We start from the raw sequence: 20,904 nt of genomic DNA on the forward strand, positions 1-20,904 counted from the left end.
TTGATCAGAACCTGGTGGGATTCTTCCAGTACTTTAGCACTGACTGTTCTAGAATAGCATTTTCTGTTCCAAATGCTCTTCTTTCTCTCATGTTATATTTTAAACAGCTTCAGCTTTTTAATATATAGAATTGTTCAGGCATAAATGTAAGAAACATGCTACTTAAAAAGACAACAGAAACACAAGACAAATCAACTCATTGCAAAGAGATATCCTTGCCAGGAAATTTCCAGTAGCATCCAGTATTTTTAGCATTTATAAAATTTAAAAAACAAAACACAAAACCTAACCATCGTTATTTTGAAAGTTTTTACTTTTCATCTAATCCACTGGCATCTGCTGAATATTTTATTGCCATACTGCAACATATTTATAATTCATCTCATCATTTCTTCAAATTTGTTAAGGAAAGGAATTGTTATACCTGTACAATCCTCTGAAAATTCTTCTGTGAACACAAATATTTCCTGGTCATATTAGTAAAATATAAAACTTTTTACTTCAAAAATATTTATAATTGTTGTGATCACTTAACAAATTATAAATGAGTCTAATAAGCCATGCTGTTCATTCATTGCCTTTTCTGAAATGAATTCCTCAGCACTGGGAAGAGAAAAAGCATTTTTCTGTGGTTAAAGAAAGTCCAAATTGCATGTTTGAAATCTTTTCTAATAAAAAGAGCAAAGCAATAAGCGGATTATCTCTTTAAACATAGTATAGGAAGGTTGGAGGCCCCGGAGACATTTTCCATAGCCTCTATCTCTGATACATAGCAACATTATCTTCAGCTAGAGAGGGTCCTATGACCCTGGAGCTCAATTTTAATTTGATCTTCTTCTTTAAAGAGGTTTCTACGATTCCTCTCAAGTTATGCTGCATATTCTTATTTTGGGTTGGTTTTGTTTGGTTGTTATTTCATTGTTGTTTTTAATATGAGATAAAACAGCCTCAGCTTTTTGATCTGCTGGTTTGATCATGTTATACGGATATTTAATGTAACTTCTTCCCTATCAGAACCAGAATATGCATCAGCACAAATGGTAGGCAAGTTCCAGATGACAGGGGAGAAAGAATTTGGATAGTAAATTCACTTCTAAGGCCTCCTTCCTCCTTCCTCCAGTCATTCTAAGTTTCAGAACTGCTGTCCCTGGCCAATAACACATAATGGGGGAGTAAAGGAGCTTTACACTCTTTACAGCAGCCAGCTGAAACAAAGGCAAACCTATTGGTCTTGGTGGGGCAAAGGTACCATGCCTGCTCCCACAGAGGCTCAAAATCCCCAATGATAACAATGCCCATTGCCAAGATGAAAAGGAAACTGGGGAGCTCCCCTTGGATTTCTGCAGGCTGGAACCTGGCCCCAGACCCGCATGGCTTATGCAGCTCCAGCAAAGGAGTTTCCTCACATTCCCACCTCCTTGTTCCTCTCTCTTGCAGAATGGGCACTGTCACTGACACGTGTTGTTAGGAAGGGGTATTTTCTCTGTGTTCATTTTCTCCGCCTTTATCTCCGTCAGTGCATCCAGTCCTCACTGTGTACTGCTGATATTGCTGAAGGGGAAGCATTTTCTTGGAGGCACTGATTTGAGTCGCCTCAGTAAGGTCGCAGCAGGCATCTGTGACTACTTGATGGGATTAGCAGATTAGGAGAAATCGTGTTTGCTGTGGGGTTCCTGAGAAAGGGAAAATGGGCAGGTGGATGCTTGGATCTGGTTAAACTATGCATGAAGTCCTGATGGCCATTTCGGCAAAGCCACAAGAACAGATCAGACGGACGGCTGCAGGTCAGGATCGGAACATCAAGCCAGCAAGCAGGGAAGTAAGTCTCTGGATTGTCCTACCACTTGCAGAGGATTTCAGACGGGGTAGGTGAGAGAAACCTTCACAGATTGCCCATTCCCAAGATAAGTGCTTGACAAAAGCAGCTTTTCTTTTGCTTCAAACAGTTTTGCTGCAAAATAGCTTTGCTGCATCAATGCAGACTGAGCCTCGAGGGATTTTTACAGACACATTCTGTTGTTAATGAAGGGCAGTTTAGAAGGGGCCAGGGGTTCACAGTTCCCTCGTGGTTGTGCTCTGAAGTCACTGTGGATCTCTGCATGTACCTGCATCTCATCTGGGATGTAAGAGATACATACAGAAAGATGTCTGGTCCACATAGGGTCAGGTATCTTCCCTGTTAGATATTCTCATACAATGTATCAGATGATTCTTCTAGAGTTTCTTGCTTCTTAGGTGTCTGCAGAATGATGGAAAAGGAGAAAAAAGAAATGGAGGAAAATTATTCAAAAGATGATGAATTAATTCTTAATCAGCAGACACTGACGTTTGTTCTGTTAGAAATGGCTGTAAGTGATCTGCTGAAGCAGAAGCCACTACAGTGAGAAATGCTGCTCCACCAGAGATGAACATGACTAATCCAGCCCAAGGGATAAAGATGCCTCCTTTACTAGTCACTCTTCCCCAAAAAAACTGTCAGACAGGGAGGGGAGGGAAAATTGGACTTGGTAAAAAAATAAATCACTTTGGATTCTGTGAAGGAGGAATTCCCTGACCTCCTCAATCCTGTTTCTTCAACAGTTGAGTCTATTCCTCACGACCGTTCCTTGTGTAGACAAGGCGCTGACAGACTGATATTTTAAGTGCTGTGTGGCACAGGCCTGCTGTAAGCAAGGTTACACAGCAAGTAGCTAAAATGCCACCGGCTGAACTAAGCCCTACCTACACTAGCATTTTCTCTGCTGCCACCAGCAAAGGGAAACACTACAAAAGTGCTGAGTGGAGGCACTTCCAAAGCGTGCAGGATTAACCCCTTGCTATCCAAACTGGCCGACGATCCATAGTGGCAGCTTGCAAATGCTCTTTTCAGAGCCTTTCTAGTCTGCTTCCCTTTACAGCTCTCCCTCAATTGTGCAGCATCCCACAGCAAGGGTTGAGCGGGACCCTCTGAAGCAGTCAGCCACTGTTCAGCAATCTCAGCTCCCACTCACAGGCTAAACCCACTGAACCACAAGTCTCACTCTTAGGGAGAACATTCTCTTATACTCTGGCAAAGACAGCTGGAGGACAAGTGTCTCAAGTGGTCACAGCCCAGGATGACTGAGAGAAGCTGATCTACGTGCTTGCAACCATAGGGGATAGTGCAAACTCTCCAGTGCTGAGCTCATGGGACCCTGCCACTCACACTTTCCTTCCTCCAGAGCAGCACAAGAACTGAGGACACTTGGAGCTGTCTGCTCTCAGTGTGAGAGTTCATCCCCTCTCTGCTTTCTTCTCCTTTCTTTCTCCCATCTCTGCTTTGACCTTTACCCTACCCTGGTTGAGACCGCCAGCACCAGACCCACTTACACACAGATGCTCCTCTGCTGTTGCTTTGTTGCTGCACTGTTTTACAGACTCTTTGACCATCCAAACAGCAGTTGAATGGTGTGGACCACACACAAGCAACTCAGCACAGCCCAGACAGCTCCCTGGTAGAGAAAAACCCCACACATACTTCATCTTACCATCCAGACAGAATCATTTCAAAGGGGACAGCTGGTAAAGGTATACAGAGAATAAACAGAATCAGAAAGAGGGACCCTGTCCAAGTAATTCAAAATGCAGCAAAACGCAAAATCAGTGATGCTGTCTTTTCCAGTGTGTCCTGGGGTGACATCATATAAAGCCAGCCTATATAGAACAACCCATCCTTCCCCTCAATAACCAGGAACCTGCCACTGCTTTTACTAACAACTCCATGGTGGTGTCACAGCAGTAACTGCAGGAGACCAGAGGCCATGGGCCCAGACTACATGACAAGTAGCTCTGACACAAAGGGGGCTGCTTGATTTTAGACCACCTTTTCCTAAAAGGTGGGAGTTGTGAAAATGTCCCAGACACTGGAAAATACTGTCCCTCATGAAAGAAAGGGCTGGTGCAACCAGGGAAACTCTCCACAACAGAGCATTAATGGGAGAAAGCAGCAGATGTTTTCAAGGAACATTTTCTAGCACTGGAAGGGGATATATTTTTTAAGCAGATAAGAGGTCAAAGAAGAAAAGAAAAATTAGGTTCTGAGGACAGGAAGGAAATGTTCCCTGGGGTGCCTGATGCAAGTTTTGTCCATATGAAACAGCTGGCGCCTGCCAAAGGCATGGTAGAATGCTGTGTGGGCCTCTGATCTGCTTCATGTGGCCTCCACAATTAATTTATACCTGCATATTCATAGTTGCCTCTATTTTCACTGAGTGTATTTAGTTCCTTGTCCCTCACTCATAATTCTCAGCCCAACAAGAAGATCCAAGTCCAAAACATACCCACACTGCCTTTTTCTGGGCTCCAGAGCTGACAGCAGACACTGTATAAGCCCAGACTCTGCTCAAACCATCTTAGCTTCTGCTACCATGAAATGGCTCTCAGGTGCTTAATGCTGTGAGGGGAAAGTTGTGTTCAGGGTCTGCTGCTGGTGCAGAGATTTCTTCAGCCCAGAGGATGTCTCAGCTGCCTAAATAATCTGGAACGGGCAATAACAGGACCAGCACCTGCCCAACTCTTCATGAATGCCTGTCTTGTTCAGAGGGAGCGGTGATGCCAAACCCCTCAGTGCCTTTCAACATACATCATACAGCAAGGCATCTACACACAGCCATGAGTGCCAGAACTGGCAGAGCTGCAGGAACCAGGGTTCTGCTGAAGAGAGAAGATAGGCTACATGTGCAGTCCAGCTGGTGAGTGCATGCCACATCTCGTTTTCTCCCTTTGGTGGGACTGGAGACACATTTACTGCCTGCTAGGTCATGAGATTGTGTGGGGTTTCTTTCCCCAGATGCCCAGGGCATATGGGAACTTTCCAAGAACACGGCCCTGGCCCTTACCTTCCCTGGAGGATTCTTTCTGTGTGATGGGTTGTTTGTTTTGTTCTCGAGGCTAGAATAGACATCAACTTGCTGCACATCCAGGCTCTGCACAAAGAAGAGAGAAGAAAGTAGGGGTCAAATAAAATACTTAGGTTTAAGATAACTAATTACACACTGGGTTGTTCCCCATCTCATGCCTGACATTTTTTAGGAACCCCTGCCATCTTCAAAATTTTGAAGTTCCTGACCTTAACTTGGCAAACAGAAAATCCTTTTCCCCTGAAATCCCCACAGTGCAGATGCATCATTTTCTTTTCTTCAGGCTTACAGAGACAGGCTTTGATGTTACCTACCCTGTGTAAGGCAGTGGAGAAGAATGCCAATGCCCCTGCCTCCCTTTGCTCCAAAATTGTCCCAGAATGCAAAGTGGTGCACCAGGGGGGAGCACAGGTAAGAGGCGTGCTCTGCATCACCCAAGACTGTTTGGGTGCCTGACAACCACAAGCTCTTGTTCATGATTATTCTGGGGACACAAAGGTGAGAAAATGGGAGACGCTGGGGGTCCTGAAGCACAGAGGCTGTTGAAAATGAACACTATTTCTCTTTATTGTTTGTTTGGCTTGTTTTTTTTTCCAAGCCAGAACTCTCCTTTCTTCTTTGAGTGAGCAAAGAATTATAAAAAAATTCATATGCTCCCAGGCCCTCAAACATTACCATGGTCCCACTCAGCTACACAGAGAAACACACACACACCCTGCATGCATATACACCCGTTGTCCCCCAGGTAATCGTGTCACAGGAGATGCATGTCAGTTTGAGTGATATTCCAGATCTGCCTGAAGGATCAAACATAACAATCATGAGGACTTTTCCATGTGTGTTTCAAGGATGACAGCAGGTTGCCAAGGTGGCTGTTTCTCTGGCAACAGGAAGATGGGAGGAGCTCCGGCTGCAAGAGGGGCAGATGGTATTAGTGGAGAGAGCAAGGCGCCCTGTAATGCAGTGAGAAGGATGAGCAAAACATGGAGGCTTCATTGGGGGCTGCCAATCACTTGAACCTTCATAATTTCATGTGAAGTCGCAAACACCCAGCACCTCTAAAGATCATGGCCAGCAGGACAGTGCTTTGAACAGGACCAGAGGATAGAGAAGCAGCACTGGGGAGTGGGCCTTGGAATAAACAGGCACTTAGATATGAATTGGCCACAGTGAATGGGGCACCACAGGGCTCTCACATTCTCACTGCTACTCTGGAAACAGCCAAATTATTTCACATGTCTGCTTCCTGCTCCCAAAGACTGGTTTTGTCTACTCAAACATCCCCACCACTTGCATGTGCACACAGAAAATTCTATTTCTCCACACTTATTTTCAATTCTCTTTGTGAGATGCCAACTTGTGTGCTGAGCTTCCAGAAGCCTGGCTCCATGTCCCCTTGGCAGCCTCTTTCCCTACTCCAGTCTGAAGCCACTTGTGAGTAGGGTGTTTAACCTCCAGAAAAGATTCCCTTCCTTCCACATGCCTTCTTCCCACCGAGGCTGTTAACAATGCTGGTCCTTTTCCAGTCAGTTGGAGAGCTGGTGTCTCCAACCACCATTTGCAAATTAATTACTTTTACTTGGTCACTGATCACCTGCTACTGTCACAGTGGAGGCACACAGGCCACTCTCCTCCCTGCTGACAGATGCCTTCCTATCCCTGAGCAGCCTCCTGTCTTCCTCACACCGGGAAAAGCTCCTGTGCTCTGGAACCTGACTGCACCTGCACAGCAGGAGTTCTGTTTGCTGCTCAAAAAAACCTTGTTTGAAGTGTAAAGCAGATGAAGCAAGTCCCTCAGATTGTTATTTCCAAGCTGCTCATTAACCAAGCAGCTAAGCTGGAAGTCAGAGGGCATACAGGTTTGGTTCCAGGCAGGGCAGTGAGGTAGAGCTACTCTATGGCTGCAGGAGGACAGAGAGGTCAAGGAAGGCAGTACAGAGAGAACAAAGTGGATTCCCAGCTGCTCCCTTATTACCAAGCTTTTTGCTATGTTGATGCTTTTCACTGCATACAGATGCCCTTAGGGACAACAAAGTAAATAATGGCAGCTGGAAGAGCCACTGGGGAAGGTATTTGCTCCCAGGAATGTTCAGCAGGACAGTTTTGCAGAAGGTGTGTTAGGACCCTTCCCACACCAGGGGTGAGCCTTGACACCATGTAGGATAAAACAGAGCATTTAATGTTACCAGCCAGTAACAGCATCTGTTATTTTGATGTCCAGTGCTGCCTCCTCTTGCTTCTGCTCCCAGCTTCAGACCTGCAAGGACACTGTGCTTTCTTGGCCTCACTTTCCTCCAGACTCCAACATCTTGCTTCCCACACAGATAGCATAGCTGCCATGTGCTGGCCTCTTGTCCTGTCCCTGAACTCTGACCTCCTTCTTTACCTCATCACTGGGAGTTACTTCTCACTTGTCTTCCCTTTTTTTTCCTTGCCTTAGATTACCCCAATGCTGATCACAGATTTTTTTCCCTCTCCATGAATTAAGCACTGAGTTCAACACCCACTAATAGAATTTCACAACTCACCTAGTTTCAAACACAGTTTGCAGGGCTGAGTTTACACCATGCAGAGCCCCAACAAAATTTAGCTGTGGGGCACCATAGTTATCATTCAAAGGAAATCAGGTTTGTCAACTTTCTATTCCCTTTATCTCTCCTGAGGGCCCATCCAATCCAAGTTTCCATCCCAGGGCTCTCACCCTCACTCCTCCCCTGCTCACTGTGCTTTGCAGGGCTGTGCTTACTGCTCTCCACATCACAGCGCTGCTCTCAGCCTGTGTCTGGAGCGGGAGTTGCTGCTTTGAGCCCCCAGTGCAGAAACTGCTCCACAACAGAGGAAACTCCCGTGGGCAGACTTGTACCCCCAGCATGCAGGAGATAGTCCCAGGCTGCTTGCAGCCCTGCCAAAGAGGGCCAAGCCACCTGCCCTGTACACCGGGCTGGCCAGGAGCCCTGCACAGCTGGTGTGTGGTTAACAGGCGGCACAGAAAGGCTGCTTGGGCCAGCTCCATAGGGCTCGTGCAAGCACAGGGGCCCAGCCAGCTCCTGGGATTGCCTGTGCCTAAGGCGGGCTCTGCTGGCTTGCTATATTAGCCTTAGTGGAGCCTGAACAGAATAACATGATGAAACATGTAATTAAGATGGAGCTAAGGATGCATGACGAGGCCGACTGAGCGAGAAATGGATTTGATTTTTTTTTGTCTCCTTGCAGAAATCATCCACTTCAGCAGGAAACTACCCGTTTGGATTTTTATAAGCCTGAATTAAAAAGAAATTACTTGATACAAATAAAAATGTTTATAACCTGCAACCTCCTTTACCCAAAGCATTGCCTTTTTCCCAGAATAAACATATCATATACATATAAAACATAGTGCTCTCTTTTAAACTGCTACTCCAAAAATTAAAGGGCCACAAAATGGTGCCCCCCACCCACCCACAGAGTGAGAATGAGAAGGGGTAGACCCATCCCCTTGTAGGTATCTGCCCCCGATCATGTCTCCTGCCTCCCTGGCACAGCTTTGCTCCTCTCTGTAGTACATTCTCCAGAGCTTTGCTTTGTTTAGTTTAAATGATTAATGCAGCAGAGCTCACAGGGTTTCCTCAGAGACTTTTCCAGCCCTTATAGACCTCACAGAAAGAAAGGTTTCCTAATATTCAGGCAACATCCTTCTCTACTCACTTTCATTTTATTCCTCCTTGTTGGTCCCACAGATCACAAGAAAAAACAAAAACAAACCCTTCCTTTCTTAGTGGAGCAGCTATCCCATGGGAGTAAAAGGAGAAAAAGGAATCCATTTAAAATGGAGCTGGACAGGTTGTAAATGGGATTAGGAGCCATAGTTACTTGAGGTAGCTGAGGTCTAGGCCTGACATTTCAGGGGAGCCACTTCAATCCTACTACCTATGACACTGTGGCTATTGGGCTCAAGGGGTGGGAGCAGTTAACATTCCTAAGTGTGGGAAATGGAAAGGAGATCCTATACAATGGAAAGGGAAATGCTTAAAAAAGAAACTCCTTTTACTTTCTCCTTGCCCATTTCCCCCTGCTAGCTAGTGTGCCTGCTCAGGACTGCTGCAGTCTGTGACACTGGCACCAGTGAAGGTGCCACAGCAGAAACTCAAAATAGCTGGGGGCTGTTCAGGGGATCATGTCTTTGCCCCTTTCCTGAGCTGTCATTCTCCAGCTGGGAAGGGATGTCCTTGTGACACTCTGCAGTACAAAGTGGGGCTGAGAGTCCCTCTTCCTTCCCAACTTTTGGAGACCCTTCTACCTCTTCCACCGGGAACCCTCCTTAGCCCCACACTTGCTGCTCTGTGCTGCTGGCAGAGGGAAAGGTGCTGCTCAGCAGGGCATGGGTCAAGGCTTGGGCACCGGGGAGGTCACAACTGGGATCGGGATGAGATGGAGACATACCCAGTCCTGAGAGAAGCTAAGCAGGGAAAGGTCACCAAGACCTTGGCTGGTATGAAGATATTGCTTATGTTCACATCATGATACTAGCATTGTCTGTACCATGGCAGGGAAAGGAAGGGTTGTACCATGATGTGGACAGAAGAGATGAAGGGTGATTCTGGTACTCACATCATAGACAGGAGGTGGTGGTGGTGGTGGTGGGCTGGCCGAAGGGAGCTGTGTTTCCACCTTCAGGATATTTGGCTGGCTCCTTCTAGGGCACAACACCTGCTCAGGACAAGACACCAAATGACACGTTTGGAGAATGTCCTCAAAGCTAAAATGGACACAGTCATATCAAAACCAGCTGTTTGCACACCTCCTGAATGCTTCCACAAGAAAGAGTCTGCACAACATGTGCTGGTTACTTCATCACTGCATGGTTAAGTGTAGAATCCAGTGACTTACACTGGAGCAGTGGAAAGGAGAACTGGGCTCTGTGTGTACATATAAAGCATTTTCACCACTGAAACCTTGCTGGCTGAAGGGTGTAAGTATTGAGCAGCACAAAACAATGCTAGAGAGCAGGGAGTAAAGCAGGGCACTGGTCATAGTGCAGAGAGGAATTTCAGAGAGGCAAAATGCAATTTTATCAGGATTTGGCAGGGAAGCTTTTCCTAATACACAGAGTCTACAGAAGAGCACCAGGCAATCATTAATGGTGACATATAGCCAAGTGATACATTAATGCACAAGTCCAGCATGGAGTTGAAGGAAGAAGACACTTCATCTGAAATGTTTCTTGCATCAGATGAGTTCTCCTTGAACACATTCCATTGACACACAGAGAAAGGGTTAGCCCTGCTCAGCAAGAGAAGAGGCAGAAAAGGCAGAAGGCTTTGCTAAGTATCTCTGTTCTAATTCAGAAAGAAGTGGGATGATTATATTCACATCACATGAAAACGACAAACTGCTTTCCAGTCCATTAGTAACTAAGGAGGATGCTAAATAGCTTCTCTTAAAGATAAACATTTTTAAACCAGCAGGTCTGAGCAAGCTGTGGTGAGAAATATGGGTTGTGTTCTGCAGGAGGGCAAATGTAATGACTGCACAATCTCTTCAGACCCCAAGGAGAGGCCATAAGTCTGAGATTTGCTGGCCCACCTCAAAACTCAGAGATGCCAAATTGGTGAGTCGTGACAGTGCCTCCCCTCTTCATCCCCACAGAGACACTGTCTAGGCACACAGAGATGGGGGCCTGTCTCCAGCCAACTCCCTTTGCCTCTTACACTCCTTCCCCCACGTCAGACTGCCTGCAAGGTAAGTCTCACGAGATTAGCTGGGCTGCCAACTGCTGCCATTCTGTTTTCAACCTCATGATCTCTGACTGTGTGTGCTGAAGCCTGATGCTCCTTGGAGTTGAAGGACTGTACATGCAGCACAGCCTCCACATAAAAAAGCATGCAGAGAGTCTGCTGTTGTGGTAGCAGAGAGCAGCTTCAAGGAGTTATGGAGTGTACTCTGCCTAGAAAATAACAATGCCAAATTCCATTCTGAAAGAGGTAAGGGTATTTTTAAGCCAGCCTTGAGATCTCTGGCCGAATGCAAATTATGCTGTTGGAACACCTGAGGCAGCAGTAATAGAAGCAATAGGCTTTCCCCAAACAACAGGGATTGCAATATCATGAATCCAGAGGTTTTTCCTCAGGGTCCATCTCATCCAGATCTTCCAGCTCTGCTTTTGGCTTTTCTTCTCCCACTCTCCAAATCCTTTCTCCCCCACTCCTGGTATCCCCTTGGCTCTCAGCATCCCAGATTCCATTTTCTTATCCAGCTGGTCCCAACCTGGGACACTAGTTTGCTCACCCAAGGGGCTCTGTCAATCCAGTCTTAAGACCGTTCTAGAGCTTCCTCACTCCAGATTCCAGTCCCAGTTTCCATCCTGAGGCTCATTCTTCCAGCCTCATAGAATCACTGCTGATGGAAGGCATCCCTGGAGATTGCACAGTCCGATCCTTGTCTCTCTATCATTTCTTTTTTTCCCCCCAGTTAATTGTAATTTTCACACAGGCTTCCTATGGGGATCCTTGTCCTGACCTTCCCCTCTCACTCTGTCTCCTAATGCTTCCTCTGCCAAACAGATGCCCAAGGCTTTGGTCCCCATCCCCATTACAGTGCAGAGTTTTTCTTCTATGGTGCCCAAGCTCAGGAATGCAGCTGCAGTCTCCTTGAAACAGTTTCCTCCATCTTGAAAGAAAATTAGAAATAGGGAAAGTCCTGCCATCAGGATTGTAACAGATTTGCTCAGGTGTACAGGACATTACTTGTCTAACTGGCCCTTTCACAGGGGTTTTAGACAACTGAACTGGTAAATCAACAAAAGCCATGACTGAGTATGCACAAACTGCAATTTTCAAAAATCCCATCACAAGGCTACATCTTCTTGGATATTCTCAGGACCAGCACACTGCTAGTGTGACTTCTTGCCCTGTGTCAAATCCTTGCTCTAAAGCAGAGCATGCTGTAGTCAAAATAATTGCCAGAATTTATTTAATGGGCAAATCACTTACTCATTCTGTCTTTCCTGTAATCTTTTCTTCTCAGAAAAAGTGAACTTATAAACTGGATCAGACACCCAGCATGGAAAATTTCAGCATGGGGACTTCCAATTCATTGAAGCTAGAAACAAATGGAATTAATTCCTAGTATGGGTCAGGCATTGCTTTTTATTTGGTTATTACTTGCCTTTCTTTTCCATAGAAGCAGAGCTGTTGCAGTGATGCTCAATACAGCAAGAAGAACAGTAAGGGTAATGAGGATTTCCCACCCATAAGAGGTATTTATGTATCCTGTATCTGTAAGAAAGAATGCAAAAGGTTCACAGTGTGAGTGGAAGTTATAACCCTGCTGTTTTGTTAACCCTGGAAAGACCCTTGAGAAAACTAAAATACCAGAGTGCAGAATATGGTGGCAGAAATGCACACACCCTTCAAAACATACTCTGACTGAACAGAGAGCAAGGGTGCAGCTGCAGAAATCACACAGAAGATGCAGGGTATAAGCTGCTCCACTTCACAGAGGGAGGTGACATAATTATGAAAGACAAGAAATTTGGTAGATAGAGGCTTTTGTGGCAAAGGTCTTTCGTGATAGAAGCAGAAAGACAGGTGGTGGAATGCACACAGGCCACATGAACTGGGAGGATGAGCACTGTAGGCATACTCTGACCAGTATAACAAAGCTACTTCGTCACAGCTCTTTGCATATACATTAACAAGTTCTTCATACCCATTGATATTGGATATCAATATTACTGATAATATTGATTATCAGTAATGCATATCCAACCAGTCAGCAGCATGCACATCCTTATCACATTTCTTTAACATTCCTCTTATGTTGCATCAAGCTTTCCACTGCTTTCCAGAGTGCTCATTAACAGACCAACCAATTCCTTGTACCAAATGGAAAAGAGGGAGGTATGTCAGTGAGGCCATAACCTGTTCATGAGTCCCTAAAACTGAGCATGCTGAACCTGTACAGGCGATTACAGCAGGCACCCTGATGACTGACCTTATCAGCTGCCTCTGTCACACTGCTGAAGGACAAACCACACTGTCTCCAGAACACTGACACCTAAAAGCACCATCTGACCTAGTTGCCAGGCTCCCTGGACAGATTTTGACTCCCAGGAAGCTGTGGCAGGGCAGATATAAATTACTGCCTCTTCATGTCCCCATCTCTGCATTGGGAACAGCCCCAGAGGTCACCTGTGCCAAGTGCATTCAACCCTGATGGCAGTTAGTATTGGGCATTAAGCATTATTCATACCTGACTTCATAGCATGTGTGGATAGACAAAAAGAAGAGCAAAGATCAGGTTTTCATAGCCAGATCCAACTGATTTTTAACCTCCTGCCCTTCCTTTCTGGTTGGTCACTTACCTCTAACAAGGATGAACACTCCCTTTCCCGTTTTTTGGATATCATTCCATTTGACCATGCAGTAGTACGTGCCAGTTGAAGAGGTGTTTTCAAGTGGCATGATTTTGTGGTCATAAGATAAGGCAGCAGTCTTATTCTCTTCTCCAGAAGGAATGGCTACGTTTTCCAACCTAGTAGAGATAGATGTCTTCTGATCCAGTGAATTAATCCGGTAGTAGCAGATTGAAAATTTGGTGTATTTCGGCATGTAAGGGAAGATGACTTTGCAGGGGATGGATGTTCCTTCCTTGAGCAGGGCAACCTGGATTGGAGGTTTCTGCTGTACATCAACATTTCCCCCTGCAAGGGTAATAATTGTTAGCAGTCACCTAATCTCACTTTCAGTGAGGAGAGGATGTCTTCCCCAAAGACAGGATCACTCTAAAAATAACCATACCCCAGGAAGCATGCCTGTAGCATGCAGTGTTGGCCCTTGTCAGAAGCTGAGTGATTCAGAGCACGTGCTCTGTGTGATCTGCCACATCTCTTGGGTAATTGCTGTCTGATCCATGATAGCCTGCTGCATTCACAGGCTTCCCCTTTTCTCTTGTGAGCTCCTCCACACAATGCCAGCACGCAGAAAGACAGGAAATGAAGCAGGAAGTGAACTGATTTTGCAGTGGTGTATGAACGTATTTACAGCAGGTGAATAGAAAGCAATTTTCTGAGATAAATTCTAGCTGGACATCTCCTGAAACTCCCAAGCTATAAACCTCACTTGGGAATCTACGTGTGGCCGTGTGATGGCTCTGTGGTAGTGAAGGCAGGTGTTATCAGTGGGATTGTATGTTTCTGAAAAGCAAGTGAGGAAGGAAGTTGCATATTCCGTAAAGGGGCCAGCACCAGGGCCACCAGAAATAAGCCACAGCTTAATCACTCCAAACCTTTGCTGCTCTAAAACAGGAGCAAAGCACAAGCCTCAATGTTAGCCATAGGAACTACCTACATATGACTGCAGATCTTAACTATTTATACATGACAGTATCTTAGGCAGAGATGAGAGCATGCCCTTCATGCGCTTCGTCCCAATACATATAAGGCAGTTTAAAGTGATCTATCACTGTAACTCAGTAGACAATGATGCCAGAAGTTAAAAGAGAGGACAAATAAGATGGACAAATAGCCACACCGCAGTTTTCCCTGTTTAGTTTAAGAAAAAGGAAAAAAAACCTAAGAGTGAGCCACAGGCTAAATAAGGAGACTGGGGTACAGGACTCCTTTGGTTCCCAGGCAAATCTGGGTTCAATATCAGGCAGTCTCTGGATCTGTTTGTTTGTCAGCTGATATGACACCACATATAAAGCAACTTAAGAGGAGGCTCTTTGAGAAAGGGAACTGGAAACTTACAAGTCTTCTCACAAAATTAAGGATTCTTTCTAAAGACATGTGAAAAGAGAAGAGGGAAAAAGGGTAGAGAGAGAAAGTAGGGGATGGACAGGCTTTTCCATTTATGCTTTAGATGGGATTTCCTGGAGTTCTGCATCTATGAACAGGCTCATAACAAGGTATTAAAGCTGTCCCAGAGCACAGTCAGGCTCGCTTCTCTGTCACTATGGGCTAACGCTGCATCACAACAGCAGCATCACATCGGCACAGTGGGAGCTGGCATTGGAAAAGGCAACTCAGACTTAGCACTGCTGAATGCCGAGCACTGAGGATTTGTGGTGGGGGACAATAATGGAGAGGGGGCACAGTTACTGCCCAGAAAAGGACTGTTGGGAAGTACCATATGTTAAGGAAAATTCTCTACAGATCACATATCCAGGGACAACAGCCTGACAGTAAGGATGAGCTTAGGTCACAGCACCAAAAGAAAGGTTCTTGGCTGCAAAAGCAACTGAGATACAGTCCTCAGGGACATGCTCAGTCCTGCGTACGCTAGTTACAGTATTATTGGAAACGTGGTAACAAAATCCTGCAGACACTGTGGGAGTGATAACCCAAGTGGTTTATTCTGGGCCATATTTTTCAAAATCATTCATCATCCTTCTCTCATCTCTACACAGCAGAAGACACATGAATATAGTTTCTATGTAAGACACAGCTAAGCACTACTGTAACAAAAGAGAGGAGAGATCCATCTTGTATTATCCCAGAAGACACGAGGTTGAAAAGAACATACCAAGGAAAAAGTCAAGCCATTTTATTTAGGTTCTCTAACCCTTCTCCCATGTTCCCCCTTTCTTAAGGATTCACTCTCTCAGCTTTGAAATGCTTAAAAGACAGAAATAGCAGCAGCGTGCAAATTCCTAGAGGGGATCTCTGAAAATTAGCAAAAGATAGCAGCTGGAAATGCTCTAGTATGAAAAACATGAGAGTAAACAAAAGGAATTAAAAACAAAATATTTGTTTACCTCCACATTGAAGCAACCAAACAAACAGGAAGATGATTTTTAGATTAGGGATCATGACGGGGGGTCAAAGGCTGTAAGAACACAACCAGACACAAAGATCCAAAAGGCAAAGGAGATGGGGGTTTGTCAGGTATTTTCACGCCAGGGCAGCTGGCTGATCCCCTCCTGTTTGTGAAGGGACAGGCGGGATGTACACACACTGCATTTGGCAAGCAGTTCCTGGCAGATGCAAGCTCTTCTGCTTTTCGGTCAGACTCCTCCCCACACCAGGGTTTGTACATTCTCTGTACTACAGCGATGGTGTTAGACCTACCAGCGAGTGTCCAAACGGTAGACTGCAAGCAGTTTAACACGCAGATCTTTGCTCCCTGATGACTGTAAAATATCTCATGCATTTAAAACAAACTTTGTCACCTTCCACACTGACATGAAAACTCAAGTGATGGATCACCTGTTTTGCCTCCAACACAGAAAACCAGTACACACATGAGTAGTCAGTACAGAGCAATGGCTCTTCTGTACCCCTGACTCCACAAAATGGCCCTCCACAGCCAACTTCTCACTAGGTCCTTTCTGAGGAAGGCACTCACATTCACAGAGTGACAACAAACCAGACAGCAAATTCGTTCTGAACAGCTGGACTATTTCAGATCCACACCGTGCTGGCTCTGAATCAGCTTCGCAATGCAGGCAAGCTTTAAGTAACCTATTGTAGGCAAATCTAAGGAGAGCCCTTTGATGAAGAAAAACCACGTTTTGTGGGAGGCTCCTGCCGCCTATACTCACAAAGAGTCTTTGATTTTCAATGAACGCTTGTTTTTAGCTAAGACATCTGCAATGCAACAACTGAGCAGCATCTGACTCATAAAAACTCCTGTGGCTGAGAGGTCTTCACTTCTCTTTAGGCAGCTTCCTCCTTTCACACGTCTTGTGAGACAATTGCACTGTCCACAAGAAAGCACTTTGCTGCAGCTTCAAGGGTGCCCACTCACATGGGGCGCTGTGCTACAGAGACTGGTGGTAGATGGCCATGTAGGGAAAGACTGAAGGCAGCAGATCAGCCTGTAAGCTTGGTGCATTCAAAAGCACTATCAGTTGTTTTATCCCTCCAGATTTTGTAGGAACAAGGTTTCCTCCAAACAACCTTTGGTTTACAGCATTTTTCCTCCTGTTCAGCCTGGGACAGGTCCCCAGGAGGAAGGGGTCTTGACACAGGGGGAGGCATAGCAGCTGCATGATGCCCAGAGATGGCCCCAGTACCTTGCTGAGAGCCCTGACAGATGGGGATAGGAGAAAGTGGCTTTGTGTGGCTTTGCAAGGCTGGTGCAGCAGCTGCACTCCTCCAGGGAAGGTTTAGCTCAGATTAACCAAAACCAACTCCTCTCCCCAAGACATGCTGATGTGAGCTGCACGGGGCTGGTCTCAGCTGGAAATCACTCCTCACAGGTCTTAATGCTGAGCAGCAAGGACAATCAAAAGCGGTAACAAGACACTTGGGGCCCACTTGGTATTTCAGATATGGAGGCACAGATCAGGCAGCTGTGGCTTTGGGGTTACAACAGTATTCTGCAGCCTTTCTCAGGCCTGAACAGCATCTCAAGGTAGTCAGGGCAGGGAGGGAGAAGGAAGCAGAGGCTCACTACTTTCCTGTGGAAGAACTCTGCTGAATAGTGAGGGTTTCCTCAGCTCTTATATCATGTTCATCCCCATGGTAGCACACAGCTTTGTAATTTCCAGTATTGATGTATTTCTAGAGGACAGAACATGAAGCTCCTGCCAGTGATGTGTTTTAACTGTTATCGGCATTTATCTGCTTCAGGAATTCAGGGTGATAAGTGGATTAAGTGCGGTAGGTTTGTAGGGCTGCTAGGTCAACATCGTCCTTCCGTCCTTTCTGTTCTCTTCCTATAAACAACCCTGTTGCCACTCGAAATGCCAAGTCCTAGAAATATCACTGTCTGGAATTAAAAAAAAAATAAAAAATCTAGCATTTCAAAAGAGATCACACATAAGACTCAGCTGTGGGATTAAAGGCACAGCCAGGCCAGAAATACATTCACTGCTGGGATTTGCTATGGTAGAGCTCACTGAAAAGAAATGGCTTTGAAACGACTACCCAGCAGCTATTAACTGCGAGACAGGATGACATTCTGTTCCTTAGAGCCTAAAGGGAGCCTGAATCTTTGAATGTTAAATTCTAATTCAATTTGGTCTGGGGATTCTGAACTGAGTTTTAACCCTGGAGACATAAATGGGAGGAAGATGAGGAAAAGCTGGGGAGTTGCTATTACCAGCCTGTAGCAGGACTGAACTGATCGCCCTAAAACTTAGGTGGAACTAACCAGGATACCTGTGCCAAAGGACATAAATTAAGAAGCTCCAAAGGAATAGGTCATTGTATGGCCTTCACTCATGCATTATACAGTACATCATCGGTGCATGTGAGCCAGTCCCTGCAGCATGGTGAGGGGGGAACTGCCTGGCCAGTTGTAATCCCACCACAGCACTGACTGGCCAGGATCTGTATGGCTTGGTCCTTCCTTTGATGCAGCAAATGCTGACACTTCCTGAAATTAAATAGAGGATTGGGGTAGATTCAAGCCAGTTTCTGCCTGTAGCTGAAAAGTGGCTATTAATTTCACTCAAGCACTTTAAAAAGCCCACCATAGTGGCCAGCATTCCCAACGGTGAGGAAAAGCACGTTGTTCTGGCATGCACCACCAACAAGTTTGGGCAAGTGCAGAACCTACCAGAAGTGCCGGTTCATAGCTGCGTCCAATGTACACCCACAAGTCCAGGCACACACATGCTCACACACGAGCCCACACATGCCCCCACAGCCAACTCCAGGGAAAGCATTAATTCAAACAAAAAGGCTGCTGCTAGCCAAGGCAAAAGCAATGCTGCAGAGACCACAACAAAGCCTCTTTATTGCTGAAGCGTTTAACACCACAACCATCCAAAAGAGGAACACCACTTGGCGCACAGAAGAGCTGCAGCAACTCAACAAGCCTGATTGCACAGAGCGTTTCAGAGCATTCCCCAGCACGGCAGCTCTGGGTTTGCTGCCTTGTCAGAGACCAGCTCAAACCCCCATCTCTGGAAAGCCAGCCAGCGGCAACATGTGCACCTCTGAGGATTCACAATCTCTTTGACTCCTCTAACCCCAGACTCCAAGGCGTACAGTTTCCCTGTCTGGCGGCAGGAGTGATAGCAGAGCCAGTGTGAGCAGGGCCGTACCTCTGCCAGCATTTTTACCACTGCTGTGTGTCAAGTGCCTTCCAGCAGGGCTGGATGATGCTGAGGTAAAAGCTGCCAATGCCCTCGCTATGTTTCTATCCACTGAACTGCTCTAGGGGAAAGAATGATCAGTGACTTGATGGGAATACAGAAAATTAGAGGTGTTGACACCACCGTGGGGAAGGGAGGGGACAGTTCTCTAATTCCTTTTCACCAGCAAAACAAGTCTCCCTCAGGAATCACCTACTGCTTTTTCTCTGCTCACCTTGTGGGAAGATTCCCAGGGTCTAAGTTACCACCACAGGTCTGGCACACTCTTATGGCCGTGCCTCAGCCTCGCGGTGCTCCCACCCGTTCCTCCTTGTGTGGCAAGTTGTGGCCAGCGGGAATTTGCCTGGCGGGAGAGCTTTGCCTACTCAGGGTGACACCTTCCAGAAGAACATCTACCTGGCCGGGCCCGGGGCTGAGGCTAGGCCAGGCCACAGCGGGACATGTTAACTCCGCCTGATCCAGGGGGTTAAATCTCCCCGCGGGCAGCCCTCCCCCCGCCCCTGCGGGAGGCTGAGCCGCGGACACCGAGCCCCGGTGCGGCCGTGCCCCGGCGGGCCGGGCAGGGAGGGGCGGCGGCCGCTCCCGCCGACCCGCGCCCTCGCCCACAAGATGGCGCCGCCGCCCCGGCCGCCCCCTCCCTCCTGCCCGCGCCCGCCCGCCCACCCACCACGGGCCCAGGGCACCGGAGGAGTCGCAACCCTGGAGAAAACGAGCGCAACTAGGATCCACTTAAGGCAAAATTAATGCTAATTAACCGTAATCAACAGCTCGAGGAACAACTTTTACTCGGCAAGCTGCAGATACTGCAGTCGCGGTTCGCCCGTCAGGCAGGAGCAGCAGAAGATGGGGTGTGGAAAAGGAAAATGAACCTGTCTGCCGTGGGTGTCACCCATCCCCGCTGCGTCCGGCCCTTGTCGCCCTTCTCTGCGCCAGAGGTCACTGTCCCCCCCAGGCCAGTTCGTCCTCCAGACGCCTCCTGCCCCTCACAGCCCCCTCTGGCAGCGGCAGCCGAGTCACTTCTGCTGAGCCTTTCTGGGGGGCAGCAGCCCCCAGCCGGGGGGCAAAGCACAGGGAGCTGCCGGCAGTATTGCCTCCAGCCCTGGCACCGTCTCCACACTCACAAGCCGTCCCTTCTATGCCGAGGTTGTTCTGTAAACTCCTGCCAGTGCTACTGAGGAGCAGTTTTATTATGAATGACAAATCTCGGCTTGCAGACGCCTCTTGGCACCACACGCGGATGCTTCCCACCACAAGCAAAGCCCAGGTACCTATTTCATGCCACTGACCAGTGATGCTTGCACTAGTCAAGGTGCTGGTAATGGTGTTCAGCTTGCTGTGGTGGCCTCAGCAGGGGCAGGCTCAAAGGAGTGTCCCCACAAACAGCCACACACACACACACACACCTCAACATCCCCCATAGGAGCATGAGTGCAGGAGTCACAGGCACACAGCCCTCCCACGGTCACAGGATGTGTCACCAGCCCCTCAAAGCCACGACCAGGCCAGCCCAAACTTTCTCACATGAGCAGCAAAAATGCTGGGGGTAGGATGCTGGGCAGGAGCACTGCCAGCAGTGCTGTCCTGAAACAGGAGCCCCTGAGCAAGCTGCATGCCTTGAGGTGTGCACATCATGCTCTGAAACTGTCCTGAGTGAAGGGCTGTGCAATCCACTGCTGGGGGTGAAGGGGGGAGGCAGGCAAGTCTGGCAGGTGCTGGGTCCTGTGGAGAGCACACACAGGGAGGATCATGTTGGACAAGATGGCAGCAGTTGCAAGGGAGCTGCAGGACTGGTTCCTGCCAGCAATGGCTTCGCCAGATGGCCCTTCTGGTCTTGTCTGTGCAGGAAAACTGCTTGGGCCTCAGCCCTGCTCCAAGCCAGCCAGCTGTGCCAACCCCAGCTACCTGCAGCCTGGCAACAGTTTGTGACTGCCCCCAGCTACCCAAGCCTGCCCCACAGCTGACTCCCAATCTAAGCATCCCCTAAGCTTGTTCAAGAAGCCCC

The 20,904-nt window shown here is 47.3% G+C and overlaps 1 protein-coding gene across 5 annotated transcripts; it reads right to left on the reverse strand.

Moving 5' to 3' along the window:
• Positions 1 to 92: 92 nt before the first annotated feature.
• Positions 93 to 20,075, reverse strand: NFAM1 (NFAT activating protein with ITAM motif 1). 5 transcript variants are annotated; one of them, XM_086887531.1, is made up of 8 exons: positions 19,117 to 19,459; positions 18,852 to 18,958; positions 15,612 to 17,569; positions 13,219 to 13,557; positions 12,021 to 12,130; positions 9,465 to 9,563; positions 4,857 to 4,943; positions 93 to 2,239 (listed from the first exon to the last, which is right to left on the reverse strand). In XM_086887531.1, exons 3-8 carry the CDS (start codon positions 15,664 to 15,666, stop codon positions 2,180 to 2,182), a joined length of 750 nt encoding a protein of 249 aa, XP_086743657.1. In that variant the 5' UTR covers positions 15,667 to 17,569; positions 18,852 to 18,958; positions 19,117 to 19,459; the 3' UTR covers positions 93 to 2,179. The 5 variants fall into 5 exon arrangements, with proteins under 5 accessions (XP_086743657.1, XP_086743658.1, XP_086743656.1 ...); XM_086887532.1 differs by lacking the exons at positions 15,612 to 17,569; positions 18,852 to 18,958 and adding an exon at positions 19,570 to 19,618 and having other exon boundaries at positions 19,117 to 19,245; XM_086887530.1 differs by lacking the exon at positions 18,852 to 18,958 and having other exon boundaries at positions 15,612 to 18,178; positions 19,117 to 19,410.
• Positions 20,076 to 20,904: the final 829 nt, after the last annotated feature.

The sequence above is a fragment of the Cyanistes caeruleus genome, chromosome 4, assembly GCF_971803275.1.
Source record: "Cyanistes caeruleus chromosome 4, bCyaCae1.hap1.1, whole genome shotgun sequence".
Taxonomy (NCBI): domain Eukaryota; kingdom Metazoa; phylum Chordata; class Aves; order Passeriformes; family Paridae; genus Cyanistes; species Cyanistes caeruleus.

Excerpts from the sequence above, each read along its gene's own strand:
- NFAM1 (XM_086887531.1), bottom strand. The coding sequence starts at position 15,666 with ATGATCCCTAATCTAAAAATCATCTTCCTGTTTGTTTGGTTGCTTCAA. Across the intron at positions 12,131-13,218 it reads AGTGTTCATCCTTGTTAGAG|ATACAGGATACATAAATACC; the intron begins GTAAGTGACCAA and ends TCTTTCTTACAG. Across the intron at positions 2,240-4,856 it reads GAAAGAATCCTCCAGGGAAG|ACACCTAAGAAGCAAGAAAC; the intron begins GTAAGGGCCAGG and ends ATCATTCTGCAG.